Source organism: Pan paniscus, chromosome 1 (genome assembly GCF_029289425.2).
Source record: "Pan paniscus chromosome 1, NHGRI_mPanPan1-v2.0_pri, whole genome shotgun sequence".
NCBI classification, from domain to species: domain Eukaryota; kingdom Metazoa; phylum Chordata; class Mammalia; order Primates; family Hominidae; genus Pan; species Pan paniscus.
In genome coordinates, this window is record NC_073249.2 from 43,937,616 (window position 1) to 43,955,323 (window position 17,708).

General features: G+C 45.4%; 1 protein-coding gene across 4 annotated transcripts in view; it reads left to right on the forward strand.

Annotated features, from left to right (window-relative positions):
• Positions 1–10,971: 10,971 nt before the first annotated feature.
• The window catches only part of LEMD1 (LEM domain containing 1), a 40,749-nt gene continuing 34,012 nt past the window's right edge, over positions 10,972–17,708 (forward strand). The window contains exons 1-4 of one of the 4 annotated variants that reach the window (XM_034944991.3): positions 10,972–11,057; positions 12,464–12,583; positions 13,686–13,808; positions 16,754–16,818. In XM_034944991.3, coding sequence (XP_034800882.2) covers positions 12,502–12,583; positions 13,686–13,808; positions 16,754–16,818 — 270 coding nt within the window. In that variant the 5' untranslated portion in view covers positions 10,972–11,057; positions 12,464–12,501. The remainder of the gene's footprint in view (positions 11,058–12,463; positions 12,584–13,685; positions 13,809–16,753; positions 16,819–17,708) is intronic. The other 3 variants (XM_057301508.2, XM_055109122.2, XM_057301509.2) reach the window with 3 other exon arrangements.

Sequence of the window (17,708 nt, forward strand, 5' to 3'; positions counted from 1 at the left end):
AGGCATCACAGAAGAAGTGGAATTTTTATATTTTTTATTTTTAGAGGCAGGGTCTTGCTCTGTTGCCCAGGCTGGAGTGCAGTGGCACAATCATGGCTCACTGCAGCCTCAACCTCCCAGGCTCAAGTGGTCTTCTCACCTCAGCTTCCTGAGTAGCTGGGACTACAAGCACGTACCACCATGCCCAGCTAGTTATTTGTAGTTTTTTGTAGAGGCAGGGTCTTACTATGTTGCCCAGGCTGGTCTTGAACTCCTGAGCTGAAGCTATCCTCCTGCCTTGGCCTTCCAAAGTGCTGGGATAACAGGCAAGAGCCACTGTGCCTGGCTGAGGTGGGATTTCCCAGGGACCCTCCTCTCTTCTTTGCCAGCGTCTACAGACTTCTGCCCATGGCTGTATGTACGCACGGACAGAGCTAGCAATGACCCTGCTGGCAGGTATGACAGGAAGCCTCTTCTGTCACAGGTAAGCCTTATTGTTCCCAAATTCCTCTCCTCTCCAAAGTCTGACATCTGAAATTTCATGAGTGCTTCCTCTCTTTGACTTCAGGTTTTGATCTCTTGGGGTTTGTAATCCAGAAAGGAAGCAACCACTGGGCAGTTTTCAGGCACTTGTCCCACAGCATCAGTGATTACCTCAGATTCCCTCTTGGAGCAGGTTTTGTTAGGATGAGGGGAAAGAGCCTGGGAGCAGTGCACACTGGGCCAAGGAGGGAGAGGCCCCACCCGGTGGGAGACCGGGAGCACACAAAGGAGGAGTGGCTGGGGGCTCTCTGAACTTCCCTATCTCATTGCACTACCTGGCCAGGCCATGCATGTCTACACACACTTATGCTTGTCCACTCTTCAGCCCTCCTCCCTCCTTTTCCCTTCCTCTTCCTTTCTCTAACTCTTCTCCTGCTACCTTTTCCCTACCCTTCTTCCAAAGAGACAGTGAGAACCTCAAAGATATCACATGGTTATCTGTCACACCCCACCACATTGCCTGGGGCCAGAAGATTGGGAAGGGACTGCAGGCTGGTAATCCTAAAGCTTCTGTGTTGGGCGGGTGCGGTGGCTTACACCTGTAATCCCAGCACTTTGGGAGGTCGAGGTGGGTGGACCACGAGGTCAGGAGATCAAGACCATCTTGACCAACATGGTGAAACCCCGTCTCTATTAAAAATACAAAAATTAGCTGGGTGTGGTGGCACGCACCTGTAGTCCCAGCTACTCTGGAGGCTGAGGCAGGAGAATCTCTTGAACCCGGGAGGCGGAGGTTGCAGTGAGCCAAGATCGCACCACTGCACTCCAGCCTGGCAACAGAGCAAGACTCAGTCTCAAAAAAAAAAAAAAAGAAAGAAAAAAGCTTCCGTGTTGTTCTCCTGGCTTTGCCCCAGCTAAAATGTGTATTGGTGACCAGAGAGACGTGCGACTTTGTCTGGACCTCAGTTTCCCCTACTTATAAAGTGGGTGGAACTCTGCCTCCACCACCCTTCCACTCAATTGGCTATGGAGGGAAGAGCACAAGACTTGTTGTCTTTACTATCTGTGGCGGCCTAGAGAAGTCACTCAATCTCCCTAGACTTCTGTTTTTCATATGGAAAATGCAGATAATGATATCCACAAGTTTTTGCAGGGGTCAAATCAGATAGCCTGTGCTCAAGTGCTTACCTAGCTCCCGGCCTGGCACAAAGCAAGTGTTCAATATGAGTTAACTGGAAGGTTCGTTGAAAAAATTAGGAATCGCAAGTGTGCATGTTGCACGTGTCACATGTTGCACTGCATCTAGCACGGTGTTGGGTACGAAGTAGACATTCAGTCAATATGCACAGGTCAAATTGAACTGAAAACAGGGTACGGAGAGGTCAGGAATGATTAAATTAGTTCACTTGTGTGTTGGCTAACGTCTCCTTTTTCAGGTAATAGACAAGAAATAGTGTGTAAATCTGCTTATCCCCAAAAGGCCTGTGACCTGTGCAGTGAAAGTGAGCTGGGGGTCCTCCGCCCCACCCCCAAGCTCGCTGGGCGCTCTAGGACAAGTCTCTTCCTCCTGCTGCATTTTAGGGAGCATCCTGCAGACGGCGCTCTCCCATCATCTCAGCCTCAGCCGAATTGAGCTGGGGTAGGGAGCGAGGGGTGAGGGGAAGTGTGAAGGAAAAACAGCCCCACGCGTCACTCACATATTTACATCTGAACTGTCAAAATAGTTATTTTTAAGTCGAGTTCCGTCTGCTGCGGGTTTAAAACTGAGCGGCGCGGGGGTGGGGCGCCCCACTGCGGAGAGAGGGCGGCTGGAGCCGCGGCCTGAGTGCGCGTGCGCAGTGCGCCTCGCCGGCTGCTTGGGGGTCCCCCGGCTGAGTGGGAAGCTCCTGGGGCAGTGTGGGCGCGGAGGTGTGCGTGTGGAAGACCGGCTCTTCCTTTGGCCACTTTGCACCTAGCTGGGGAGCTGCGTAAACTGTTGGCGTCCGCGTGGTCTGCCATTCCTGGTTCTCCACGGTGATGGGCGGCTTTCTCCTGTCTCATGGGAACCACGCATCCCATTCCAGGAGGAAGATCTGTCTTGTTCTTACCTCCTCTGGATGACTTTGGTTGTCCACCCCTACCCTACTCTCCCACCCCGTCCCTGACAACGTCTGGAAATTCTCCACAGCCTCCCTCTATACTTCCTAGTTACAACTGGGATCCATGCCCATCTCTAAAACAAGACTTCATGGGCTCCATTCAGATCCAGGTCTGATTTGAGGATGCCCCTCCGCCCAGTCGTCTGCAACACAGCCCTTCCTAAGAGGGAAGGAGCTAGAGGCTTCTACGGGAGCTGGTCAGCGCTTGGGCGGGCCTGAAGCCGAGGACCCTTGGGTGTGCAAGCAGCAGAGAGAATGACTTGGCCTTCTATGTGGCAAGAATTCATTTTTCTCTGCAAAGTGAGGAGCCTGCTGGTTTGACACTCAGGATGCTTCTTTCTTGCTCTCTCGATTGCTCTCTCAGAGGCAGTGGGATTTGAGACAGACGCTGGCTGGCCCTGCTGCCATTAATATGTGTCCCAGCCCTGTCCAATGTCTGCTCTGTAATGAGTAGTGTTTCGGAATGTCACCTCTGTTAATGGGGAAGCGACACCTGTGCACAGCCGGAACCACCTCTCTGTCTTCATTAGGCAGTCCGCGGCCTGGCTGCCGGCTGCCCTCGCTGGGTGACAGATGATGGGGATGAGGAGTGAGAGCAGCAGCCTCCTGCTGTCCAGGATTCATTCCCAGACAATGACCCCAAATGCCTGTCCCTGCTCCCCCCACCCCCCAACATCAAAATAGCCGAGAAAAATGCCCTTCTCGGGCAAGGTGCGGCAAGGACAGATAATAGCTAAAAAGCATGCTAAGGAGAGTAGAGGAGTCATTTCCAGAAACAGAGACCTGTGCTAGCCACTGTGATCTCCGGTTTAGATTGCATTTGGGGGTCTCTTCCTCCCCCAACCCCGGCTATCTCCACAGGCCATCTTTTATGCCTCTTCTAATAAATCTGTCCCCCATGCAAAAGTCACAGTGTGAGGGCATAATGGGTGTTCTAATTCCAGATTTCTCTCTAGCCCAGACCTGCATATGGCCTCCCAGCAAAATCCTGATCCTTTCAAATCTCAGCCCTCATATCTGCCTGACACAATGCGGCATTGAAATGAGCCAAGCCACAAAATGTCCTGAGACATTGACAGGGCTTCAGAGGACCCCTACCATCATGATAAGATCAGCCTTTGAAACACATCACCAGCGTGGATATCATATTCCTCTGGTTCAGTTCAACATACCCACCCTCCCCACAAGGCTGTGTTAAAATAGTTGCAGCATCTCCTTCATCTCCTCCGCTGCCCAAGCAAATTAAACTGGACCAGAAGTGTCCTTCCATACTCTCTAGGTCACTGGAGATGGAGGTGGGTTGGGGCCACCTGTGGAGGGTAAGGGATGGTGGTGATGATCACTTGGAATTGCCTGAGGCAACTGTCTGATCCAGAAGCTGCATGGATAGCTGGTTACTTGACTGGGGCTGGCGGTGGAAGTGGCTTCCCATTGCCAGGCCCTCACTTTGAAAGGATGTGAGGGAGCCATGTGGAGATCTGGACTTTTCCCATGACCTCTCTTCCCTGTCTCAGAGAAGGGCACCTCTGTTTACTGAGATATTCAAGCCAGAAATCTGACTCATTCCTGACACTCTCCACTCTCCACCCCACCTTTGATAGGTCACCAAATTCTCAAATCCTATTGACTCTCCCTTCTAAATCTCCCCCAAATCTATTTCTTTTCATCCCCACCTAGTTACTTAGTCCAAGCCAGCATCTTTTCTCACTTTGCTCTCCAGTCTACCACCCTCTCTCTCATGCGTCGCCAGCCTCCCTGACTTTTCTTGCCATTCCAGGAACACACACATGGTCCTCCCTGACTATCCAGTCTAAATCAGAGCACTTTCCTCCCAAGCCTTTCCCTGTCACATCAGTCTGTCTCATTATCACATTCTGAAAGGTTCTTGTTCACTCCATTTGCTTGTGTGTCTGCTTTTCCCTCCTAGGACAATACGCTTCAGGAGGGCGGGAACCTCGTTTGCTTTATTTAACCTTGTATTCATAGCACCAAAATTAGTGCAAAGCATGTGGTAGGGTTCAGGAAATATTTGTTGAATGAATGAAGGAATGGTTTGCTGCAACCTAACGATATCCCTGTACCCAGTCCTGCACCCTTCCTCTCATCCCCTCCGTAGCACCTCAAGGGCTCTTTCTCAAAGATAACTGTCATGGCATCACTCCCCTGCTCCAAGCTTTTTGGTAACAGGATTGGCAAAATGTTGACAACTGTTGAAGCAGGGTGAGGGGTATATGTGGGTTTCATTATGCTTTGACTTTACTTGCTTGTAATTGACTTCTGTTTATTTTAAATGTTTTAAAATTATGGAAACAAAAAACCACCATAAAATCTTCAGTGGCTCCCACTGTCTTAGGATAAAGCCTAAGAGCTCCTTATCCTGCTTCCTAGGCCCTTGGCTGTCTGGCCCTCTGCCAGTCTTCCAGCCTCACCCATTGCCAGTCACCCAATTGCCTTCCATACTCGGGATCCTCAGGAAACATCCACACTTCTCCTTAGTACCAGGAACCGTTATAATGCTCTGGAACAGTTGTTTGTTTCCATTTCACGAGTATGGAATTGACTAGAGTTTTTCTGTATGGCTGCTAGAAGGCCAGGTCAATTTGGAGATCCTCCTGCACGTACAGACTGTGTATCAGCCATGAGAGTTTCCATCTCAGCCTCATTCCTTCTCCATTTCATGCTACTACTTTTTCTGTCTTCTTTTTCTTCCACTTTTATTATCTTTCTGTGACTGTCTTCAGATCCCTGCTGGTACAGAGTCTCCTTTAAGCCATGGGAATTCAACACTCCTGGATTCTAAGGACAGAAATGGATGTCCCACAATGTCCTCGCCATCTTGGTTTGTGTGGTCTCCTATTTCATGACATTGCTCCTTACCACGTGTACTGCGGTGAAAACCCATTCCCTCGAGTGTGCGCTCTGTCTGTCTCTCTCTCTCTGTCTCTCTCTCTCTCTCAAATGTTCTTTTGAGAAAAAGCAGATTCCAACTGGCCTTTATTACGAGAAGCTACTTTCAGTTTCCCTCAGTTTCCAGGTAAAGGGGTGAGCTATGATATCAAATGAGATGGGGAGATGCCCCAGTCATGAGTGATGTCCCCTCATCAGCAAGAATCCCAGTGCAGGACCCCAGAGCCATGTTGTCATACTGGGGCCTTACTCACAGTTCACATTTGTGAGCGCTTACTGTGAGCACTTAAAGAAAACAGTGTTTTTAGCTCCTGAGATGTGTTAACTCAGTCCTTAAAAATTCTGGAAGGAATGTACTGTTATGACTACATTTCCATTTCACAGATGTGAAAGCCAGGGCCCAGCTAGTAAGTGACACAAATGGAGGCAGTGATACAGAAATCCAGGATACAACCAGAGGCAGTATGACCCCGGAGCCTGTTCTCCTAACCACTCTGAAATTGCCTCTTAAGGTTCCCTGGGGCTTCCTGAGCTCCTGGTTGGTGACTCTGGTAATCGAAAGCCTCCCGGCATCTCCTCCACTACTGTTCATTATCATTTCACAGAGTGACTGGGGTGAGGGACACACTTGGTCTCTCTTCCTGCCTTCTTTCTCCCATCCCGCCCTGCCTTGCTAGATTACTCTTCCTGACAGCCCTGAACACCCTTCTTCAGAGGTCTCCAGGGTGGCAACCCATCATCAGCTTCAGAGGGCCCCAGACCGGAAGGATCCTGGAACCTGAAGGGACCTGGGGGCCTAAACACCCTCAGGGAAATCCTGGAGCTCTCTGCAAGCTAGTTCAACCGTATCCATCCATTTAGCTAAAGCACATCCTTTGCTGAAGCCAGCCTGGTCTCATCCCCACTTCTACCCCCAAGCCTTGTTCATGATATGCCTTTGCCTACAATGCCCATCCTTCTGCTTCCTGCCAATCCAGACCTTACCTGTTCTTCCCACTCTGAGTTCCACCTCCTCCAGAAAGCTTTCCCTGAACAACACCACCCCCAACCAGGGGAGATTTTTCTCTGTTTCTGACCTTCTTTGGCATTTATGGCTACCACTCTATTGGTATTTGATTATGAACTTTCACTTCTTACCTTTGCTCATGCGTGTTTCTGGTTGGTTTCTCCATTTAGAATGTAATCCGTTTGAAGAACTACATCTTACATGTTTATCTATCCCTGTGGGTTGTCCATAATTTCTTGCATGCGGTTTTTGTATCATAAATTTCTGTATGCAGGACTCATAGGATACCAGGAAAGGAGCCCCCAGCTCATGTTTACCAGCATCAAAGGTCAGATTTGCCTTCATGACAGGACGGGAGGTTAGGACTGGTTAGGTTTTAAGCAGCAGCTCAGAAAATAGGGTAAATGGATATCTTCCTAACTTTGTATAGCAGGGAAAGTGTTCCTTTAAGTGTACTCTTCATATGAGTCCAGTGTGTAAAGCAGGTGAGGGTGGAATTGTTCTGGCTCCCCTGGAGTGGAGCTGCTCTGTGTCCCCCACCCCTCCATGGCAGCTCCAGGCACTGCGGAGGAAACCTTGGGACTGGAGTATCATAGTTTCAAAAATTGCTAGGAAAAATCACATCTTACTCCATATAAAAAGAATTTACTAATTTGGATTATTGAAAGGAGAAATTATATGCACTCATTTTATTAAAAGCATATTTGCTATTATGTTTTAGAATGGCAATTAGGCAGCATTTTCCCCTTTGTTATACACATTTGTTGTTTTTTTCCCTCTGTCAAGCTTGTTCATGCCTCATGCTTTTGAAGGGAAGATGCTTCTGCCAGAACCTTCACTGCATTTGAGTAAAGGCTCTGTTTACTCTTCCATTTCCCCCACTACACCGGCTGCTCCTTGAGAGTGGAGTCTACTGGGCTCACTCGTTTCCTCATCTGCAGCCTTAGCAGGGTGCCTGGTACGTAGTAGGTGCTCAGTAACTGAACTCCCAAGGGGTTTGAGTCTTTAATTATACAGCCACCTCTCAACGAGCTAGACCTGGCTCACGAGCTCTGCGGATGATCCGTGGTGAATTTTAATGTGATGTTGGCATCCTCCTGCTGCTCAGCTTAAGCCTGAGCTGCTTCCCTGTCCTCCCCCTCCCCACCTCCCCACTTCCCCTGCCCAGCTGGCATGGGCTCAGAGAATATTAGTTAATTTTAATATTAGCCTAGGAAAGATTAATTAGGAAAGCAAATTTGCTCTAAAAGGTGTAATTAATTCCGAAGCCAAATAGAAGAGGGTTATGGATTATCTGCATTGCTGCTGGCTTCAAGTAGTGTAGATAATCAAGGGTTGACTAGACAAGTGCAGAATAATTTTTAAAGTGTCAGTGCTGTGTAGACCAAACTCCATATGGTTCCTTATGTAAGCAGGCTCATGGCTGAGACAAAAGATTTGTACTGAGATGGTGCCTGTGTAAGTGAAGTGAGGAGGAAACACATAATCAGCCATCCTGTTGTGGCTATTCTGCCTTCTAAATCATTCATGAATCGTGTATCTTCCTCTCTAGTCCTCCCCCAAATGGAATCATCTCTTTTCTAGAGTGTTGTAATAACCTCCAAGGAGTCCTGTAGCCTCCAGACTGTTCCTTACCAATTCATCCTCCACTCGATATCAAACTAGGTGTAATTATACCATGAGCTACTTATAAACCTCTACGTGTGCCCAGAGGTGAAGGCAGAGAGCCCTTAGTGTGACACACCAGATCCTTCACAAATTGGAGGGATCCACCTATTCAACCTGACTTATTTCTCGTCTTGCTCACCACACCCTAGAATGTCTGTCCCCAGCCCCTTGTTTATAGGGCAAACTGTTGCTCATCCTGGAAGTCTCAGCTTCAATGTACCTTTGGATGCTTACGGTTCAGATTCTGGGCTCCTGCAGCATTCTTTTAACTCTTTATCTTATTTTTTATAGCTATTTGTTTCCTTTTCTCTTTAAGGAGACAGTCAGCTCCTTGAAAGAGGGGCTATAGCTTTTGCATCTTTGTAGTCTCCTCTACCTGTCCTTGATTTAGGCCAAGCATAACCCCTATCCCACAGGAGATGATCAATAAGTAATTTTTGAAAGAAATTGATCAGCTAATGATTTCAACAACGATGCCAACCAGATCAGCTCACTGAAACCCAAACTTCTCCCTTTTCCCTCCGGTCAGTAGTAAATTCGGCCTGAAATATCTGGGGAAATGCCTCCGCTTTCCACTTCCTTTTGCCTGCATAGTGGAGACTCAGAGGCAGGTGGCTTCAGAAGTTATCTGAGAATGATGAGTGATGCGGGCTTTAGACCGACAACTGCTGATCTTTGCTTTAGTTGATTTCTCCTTTTGCAAATGGTTATTGGCAATTGAAACTGCAAATCTACTATCTTCTCCCCTATGTAAATTGCATTTACATTTAAATTGTGCGTTCTTCCAAAGAATGAAGTTAGTAAATAATTCGAAGATTAAATTTGAGGAGAGGAAATTGTGCCCCACGTCAAACCTGAGACTGAAGTGACATCTGGCTTTTACTATTTCCGTTATTTCAGTTTAATAACAGCATGTGGCATTAAGGGAAGAGAAATTGGATCTACATTTTAATGAAAGGAGGAAGCTCTCAGGGTTTAGATACCTTATCATGTTGAATACCTACTCAATTGGCAATTAAAACTTGCTTCCCTCAAGAAATGGAATAAAATATCTTAGCAGCCATGGGGAGAATGAAAAATAAAAAACAAGCTAATGCTCAGGACTGCACAGATAAAACTGAGGGAGATGGTGTGCTGCAAACAATGAAACCAAATATTTCAGGATAGCACAGAGTACAGGAATTCATAAATGGAATAATGCTGACAATAGAATCATAACTATGCTGGTGGATTTTCAAGAGAATAATTTCAAGCAGAATAGTTTGCACATAATATAGGGCGCAACCCATAGATGTTGACTGAAATCATCTGATTTAATCCTTCTCTACCTAGCTTGTTTTAAACCCCAGAGATTTAACCAAGAAAATATTTTAGAAATGTCTGTTTCATCCCAATAGTCTAACTGTTTAAATGGAAGCAGTTCCACCTGCTGGCTGCTTTTTTGTTGAAAGCAATTCTGGGAAATGTAAACAAAATGCTTGTGCCTCCTAATAACCCAAGCCTATCATTTATTTGCTTTGATGGAAACAAATGTGTCAATTTTCAAAGTCTTTGTTTGGTGAATGCAATGTTTGGGTGTTGGTAAATGTTTGCATTACATGTTTGTTTGAAAACTGATGCTCTATTCAGAAACTGTGGAGCCATAGCCCTTGGAGCCACAGCCTGGGAGACTCAATGAGCCTTCATAACCACCCACCCAAAGACGTTTAGCTCTTTCCCAGAATCTGGAAAGGACTGAAACTATAGACTCCCAAGGGCAAGTGTAAATGAGATGAAGCCTCCTGAGGAAGACACTGGATGTGGAAACTCTCTGGGGCTAGGGCTCATGAGTAGAATAATGGAAAACATTTATATAATGCTTTCTATGTGCCAAGCACTTTATGTGTATTATAACTCATTGAATAACATAGCCCTTTGAAACAGGTACCATTTTTATTATCCCCCATTATGGACAAAGAAGAGGAGACACAGTGAAGTTAGTAACTTACCTGATGTGATGTCACCCAGCTGGTAAATGACAGAACTGGGATTTGACTCTAAGCAGGCTGTCTTCACTGTCCTCTTCACCCCTTTCAGATCATTCCCTCTACCCTGCAATTTAATGAAGGCATTGCGTTTTCTCACAGTTACATTTTGTCTTGCACACGTCTTTAAAATCTAAGCAGTCTTTCTTGAAAGATGCAGGCTAATAGTCTCACAGATCTTTCCTTAAACAAAATAAGACAACAACAAGAAGTAGGCTTTTGCGACGTAGATGAATATCTGTCTCAGCTGTCTTATAAGAGTATCCAGAGGATGAAATGAGATGATACGAACATGCTTTGAAAAGGCCAAATCCATCAAACTTCTGTAATGTATTATTATTTATCTGCCCTCCATCCTGATTTCTTATTTTCTTAATTGAATAATCCTTAACAAATTAATATAGCTTTCTTCCGCTTTCCTATTTTCCCTGGAGTAGATGGTCAAATTGCCCGACTACTAGTATGGGCCTTTTGATGGGTGGTCTAGACAGTTGGGTTTGTTTGATTTCTCCTTTCTCTTCCTCGTTTCTTGACACCATTTGGTTTGGTAGCAGCTCCTTACTTGCTGTGCATAATGATAACTTCTCTGCATCTCTTGACATTGTATCATGGCAGTGTGCCTATGAAGTCAACCAGTACCTCCTTTTGTCTGAACTTTGGTTAAATTAATCATCTGATTTGCACTTCAGCCTGTTGCTATGGGGGTTACTGATGTCACACTGTCAGTATTATGATTACCATAATATCTAACAGGCAAAAAGGGACTGGTTGCTAGTGGAAACCTCAGGGTGAAACTCACCCAGCTTTAGTAACCAACTCGATTGCATAGACTTTAGATAACCATGTGAAGGGGTAAGTGAATTAATCATCCAGTTGGATTCCATTTGAATATTTTTCTTCCGTATGTGTGTCCCCTCTAGGCAATTGTCTAGTGTCACTTGAAATTGATGAGGGCTCTATTGGAAGTTATTTTTGGGAAGCTGGTGAAACAACAGACAGCTGTTCTCAGGAATGAATGTCATAGGATCTGCCGAAGCAAGCTTCCAGTAAAAAAATCTGAGGTGCTGAGATGCATTGTCCTTTTTCTTCCTAGCATTAGTTTTTTTCCCACTGGCCTAAAAGTGTTAAGTCAGTTTCCCAAACACATAGAAAAGGAGGAAACTAACATTTACTAGGTACCTACTATGTGTACTAGAATGTACCTCTCTTTAAAGCACGGCTTTAAAGTAGAGAACTGTCAAACTAGGTATTCCAGAACAACCCTATTATATATAACAATTCATGACTTTTTCTAGCTTGTATACAGTGTTCTTCCTAATTGGACATTGATTGATCACCAACAAAAGCAAAGTCATTATTTAAAATTGGTCTAGATCCTCCTATGCTGAATAATTATCTTGCTGTTGTTTCCACTGCAGTATTAAAAAGCCTTGAAACGTGATAGAAATGTGGTACAATAAACTCCAAAATTTAAAAATCTCTGTTAAAAGGTTTGACAAATGGGTCTGTCTTTTTGCAGATTTTGTTACGTAGGTAGAAGGGTCAACTTTGGGAGATCAACGGATCAACTGGATAAAACTGATTGAATTTGAGGTTGTGCAGATTTGGAAAGCCATATCAAGATTTGCAGAAATCTATATGAATCAATTTGTGTGCCAGAGAATGAATAGCTGACTTTTTTTCAAATGCCAGTTCAGCAATTACTAAGTCTGTTGGTGGTTAATTAAAAACTACCATCTTGTTACGTTCAGAGTTAAATTACAAGTGTGAAAGCTGCTACTGTTTGCAATAACTGAATGCTCTGTACTCTCTGTCCTGTCATCAAAAGGAGGGCAGGGATAAATAACTTTTATTTAACTCACTAAAAAAAAAAAAAAAAAAACCCTCTCAGCTCTTTCATATTTAATTAACTTCTTATCTTCTCAGAGCTTGAGTTTTGCTCAGAGTTCCTGAGCAGTAATGGAAATATCTGTTTATTTTGTCCAGAAGATTTTTCTCATATTCATTGAACAGAACAGTTGTAACTAATTGAGCCCTAAAGACACTGGGGAAAATGACACCCATCCAAAGTTTTACATTGGAGGCAACTAATCCCAGCAGGGATTTATGGCAGAACTAGAAAGTGTTGATTTTTGCTTTATTGCCTGTGCACCTAGGAGGTTGGGGAGATAGGATTATAAACACTTATGTGGATTGGTAACATTTTAGTACTTATTGGTAAGGCTGTCTTAATGAATTTAATGTTTTGTTATTTCAAGGATTCTACTATCAGAAAAGAGGCCAAACTTCTATCACCATGGTGGATGTGAAGTGTCTGAGTGACTGTAAATTGCAGAACCAACTTGAGAAGCTTGGATTTTCACCTGGCCCAATACTACGTATGTACAGTATGCAGCAAATATTACAGACTTGTCATTTATGGTTTATAAACAACTTACAATAGAAGGAACATATGCAGTAAAGCCATTAAAATAGAAATAGGAACATAGAGAAAACAGAAAACCACAAAGAGGGAAGAGGCGGTAAATATACCCAAATCCTATTTACAGATTAGGATTGGGTGTTTGTCTTACTGCAACCTCTGCCTCCCAGATTCAAGCGATTCTCCTGCCTTAGCCTCCCAAGCAGCTGAGATTACAGGTGCACACCACCACGCCCCACTAATGATTTTGTATTTTGTAGAGACGGGGTTTCACCATGTTGGCCAGGCTTGTCTCGAACTTCTGACCTCAAGTACTCCACCTGCCTTGGCCTCCCAAAGTGCTGGAATTACAGGCGTGAGTCACCACACCCAGCCCATGGATTGGGTGTTTTTCATCAGTGAAAAACCAGTTACTCTTTATTATGTTGTTCAATTTTTTTGTTTTGTTTTTAGTATGTGGACCCTGTTAACTATTTATTTATTATCTGTATTCCCCATAGATAGGATGCATAGCCTTGTCTGTGTTCTCAGATGTGTCCAATGCCTGACTCTGTGGTTAATCCATACAGGTATCACCTAAGTGTATGGAAAGGAAGAAGAGAGTTGAATAGCTATGAGTCTACCTCATTTAAAAAGCCATAATTGGGCAGGGCGCAGTGGCTCATGTCTGTAATCCCAGCAATTTGGGAGGCCGAGGCAGGTGGATCACTTGAGGTCAGGAATTCAAGATCAGCCTGGCCAACATGGCGAAACCTCGTCTCTACTAAAGTAAACACAAAAATTAGCCGAGTGTGGTGGCGAACCTGTGGTCCCAGCTGCTGGAGAGACTGAGGCAGGAGAATCGCTTGAATCTGGGAGGCAGAGGCTTCAGTGAGCTGAGATCAAGCTACTGCACCCAGCTTGGGAGACACAGTGAGACCCTGTCTCAAATAAAAGCCATAATTAACCAATATTGTAAGGGTTAAGAATAAAATTCTGAGTTATGAAATACCTTGAACCTAGTAGGCTCATATACAAAAAACAGAACAATTTAATTTGTTCTCCAAATTCTTCCTCAGCGTCCACCAGAAAGTTGTATGAAAAAAAGTTAGTACAATTGTTGGTCTCACCTCCCTGTGCACCACCTGTGATGAATGGACCCAGAGAGCTGGACGGAGCTCAGGACAGTGATGACAGCGAAGGTACCGCCATAAGCTGTACTGCTAAATGGCAACTTTGCACTTATTAATACCTTGTCCAGCATGATTTATGCAGCTTTAAATGGTGTGCAGCCTGACCTGTGAAATAGCCATGGGGCCTCTTTGCACAGAAAGCCTGGAAAATAGGCCCCTGGGCTGTAAAAAGAATCTGTTAACTTCACATCTGTATTCACGCCAGTGACTTAACTGGGTGGAAAGTTGGGGGAATGACTGCTCAACGTGCATGTCCTTTTACTAACTAGAGCCAAATGTGTGGTGATGCCTTACAATCAGAAATTCCTACAGGTAAATTCTGGGCCTCCGTTGAGGTCTCAACCTCTGCTTTGCCTCAGTTGATAAATCTGACCATTATTTTGGGGGGATTAAATGATTTTATGCCTATTAAGAAAGATGAGCCACACTGATGGCTCCCACCTACATGTAATCCCAGCACTTTGGGAGGCCGAGGCCGGCGGAGCACCTGAGGCCAGGAATTCGAGACCAGCCTGGCCAACATGGTGAAACCTCGTCTCTACTAAAAATACAAAAATTAGCTGGGCGTGATGGCACGCACCTGTAATCCCAGCTACTTGGGAGGCTGAGGCAGGAGAATCGCCTGAACCAGGGAGGCGGAGGTTGCAGTGAGCCAAGATTGCACCACTGTACTCCAGCCCAGTGGACAGAGCGAGACTCCGTCTAAAAAAAAAAAAAAAAAAAAAAAAGATGAACCAGATTATACCTCCCTGAAACCCCTCCTATGCTGACTGCCCTCCTGATTTATATGACAACTGACAGCAGCTGGTCTCTTTCAGGTCACAGAATGTGTAGGGAACAGGGGTCTCCAGGATCTCTGGGCTTTGCTGACAGTGGCCCCTGCTCTGGGTACACCATTCTCCTGCAGTGGTTTCTAGCTTCAGGGATCTTAGGGGAGGGGCTTGGGGATTTCCACAATACATTCCAAGGCGTTTCCATTCAACAAATATTTATCATGAGTTCTCTATGAGCCATAGTAGAATGACAGGAACTACCATTTATTGAAGGCCACCAGTGCAACCTGGGCCGAATGCTCATCATCCCATTTAATTCTCACAGCACTTAGTAGAAGCTCAGAGAGGCCAAGTGACTGGCCCAGCATCACTGAGCTCAGAAGCAGCCCCAGAAGATAAGCATACGTTAGCACAGGCCATGCAGAGCAGGACCCATCTGTCTTTGTCACCACTCTGTGTCCAGCTCCTGGAACAGTTCCAGGCACATAGCAGAACTTGGTGTATGTTTGTTGGATGAAAGAAAGTGAGAGAACTGAGATTTGGACCCAGTCTGGCTCTCCAAACTTTGCTCTTTCCACTCCATACCCTACATTTTTCTCGTAATTTCTATTGTGAGCGAGTGACCACATTACATTTTTTTTTTTTACCATGTCTGATCTACAAAAAAAAGGACAATATCATATAGTTCAAATTAAAAACTGGATAAACCATGCAAGTGCCTGGGGCCCTCTGAAAAATCCTGTAATCCCGACATTGGAGGCGGCACAGATACTGAAAGCTTTCCCCAGGGGTTTTGCACCGCTGGCCTCACTTGAAAAGGATGGCAAGGTTTAGGGATAAACTTCACTGGCCCTTGAGCAGGCAGTTAGCACGGGGGTGCCTCAGGGAAAGTGGCTACCCCAGGCCTCTCCTGGTTGTAGATTGTGTTCAGAGTCCTGTCCCAGATCCAAGCCTGCTTCTGTTTCCTGCCCTGGGGAGGGGCTCAAGAGACCAAACCAACACTCTGGTGAAAAGCAATGCCAGGTTGAAGATTTCAGAACTGTTCACGACTGCCCAGAACTTCGGGTTAAAGCTACAAAACCAAGCTGTTGTGGTCTCAGTCCCTGCCGTCCTGGGTCCCAGCATGTAGCCCTCCACAGAAGTGTGTTGATGCTAGGGCTAGGAGAAAATTGGTCCTTCTGTTTATAAGGTTTCCACTGCTTTAGATAGTGCCTACCTTATCTAAGCCAACTACGGGCCATCAGGTCGAGGTGGAAGCGTTGATTCAGTCCTACCCTTGTAATGCAATTCTGTGGTTGCCACAAGTAGCAAACCTGGTTCTCCAAGTTAGGTTTGAACCATACATTTGAATTTGCTCATTGGAAAAGTCTCATAGCCACTGGTACCATTAGAGTGGAGGAGTTGTAATGAACTGGACGGGGGTATCCTGTGGGCTTAGCCTTCTCCTTTCATGGAAACACCTAGTCCTGGAATGGGCTTGTAGTGGAGGTGGAGGTGCAGGGAGTCCTAGACCTGAGGCTGAGTATGAGGTCATCCAAACAATCAGTGGGTTTGATTTTTCTCATTTTCACTAACTGACTGTCTTGTCAGTGGGGAGACACAGCTTTAATTATCTAACTGCTTTCAAACTTTCCAAATATTTTTGACTTGGAGAGTTCATTTAAAATGGATGTGCAACTCCACCATTCCTCTAGGTTTATCAAAATGCTTCTTTGCAGGCTAATTAACAACATCCTTTTCCGTCCCTAGCAGTTCCCCCAATTTTAAAGGCTTTTAGCACAGGTCTGGCCTTGCCTTCCCTGGGTGCCTTTTTGGATCCAGAAGGAGAAAATCCTCCCTTCCTATCTTGGCATTCAGGGATGCACGGGGCTTACAGCTGGTTCAAAGGGACAATGACTAGACTGCAAACAGCTGCCCAGATGGGCAGCCAGCTTGTGTATTTCTCTTGGAGGCATGCAAATATGACAGGCCTTATTCCCAGAGGAAGGCCTAAGTCTGTTTCACGAAGGCTGCTGCAGCTCAGGAGAAATGTTCTTTTCCGTCAGAAGAGCCACGTGAATTTTCATCCCCTTGCAAAAATGTCCTCTAATTGAGAGAATTCACCCTGATGATTGATGTTTATTCCCTTTGCTAGCTCAAATGTTCTCATGGCCTATTTTCCTTTTGTTTCCCATGATCCAGAGCTTAATATCATTTTGCAAGGAAATATCATACTCTCAACAGAAAAAAGCAAGAAACTCAAAAAAGTATGTACCATTCTAATGCCTGAATACTTATACCCATATATTAAAAACAGGGAGTAGCTCTGTTCATCTGTATTAAGAAAGGGGAAGCAAGTCACTACATTCTGTTATAGTGGTAAAATCCTAGTTTAAAGAGGATCATTTTAATGCAGATTTCTGTATGATGAAAAAATTTCCATGATCTAGCAGAGGACCCAGAATGACAGGGTCCCTCCTGCCCCTTCTTAAAAAAGCCACCACTCTGCTTTCCCCGGCTGTCACGCCCCCTCCCCATTTTCACTATCTGTTGTCTACATTCACATATAGCACTTAGCTTGGTTCTGGGCCCACAGTGAACATAGAATAAATGTGAGTTTCCATCCCGTTCGCTTTTCTAGCCCCTAACATCTGGCTTCTACCCCCAGCACCGTATTGAAGCACACGGCCAAGTGTGTGAGGGTTACAGGTTTTGGGGTGAGGCCTAACTGGCTTAGGATTTCTGCCCTCAGCTTCCTGGAAGCGTGATTTTGGGGAAGTCAGTGAACGGATCTAAGCCTCCTAGCACAGTTTAACAGCAGTGCCTACCTCACAGGGTGGATGCGAAGTGAAAGGCAGGTAAATCTCTGAGCATCAAACACAGCCCATAACTAGTGCTTAATAATGAACTCCAAGGTGCCAACTCTAGTGACTTTTTCTGTCTTTTGACCTCTGACCATTTTTATTTGGAGATGCCTGCCTTCTTAGATTTCAGAATTCTGCCACTCCTTGGTTCTTGGTTCTGTATCTCTGTTTCTATTCTGACTTTTTGTCTTCCTCTTGGCCCCTGATGTGCCTGTGCCTGAGACCTCCTCCTTCAGCCTCTGCTCAGTGTCATTCCCTCACCCCCTCTTTGCGGCGTCCCCACACACGCTTCT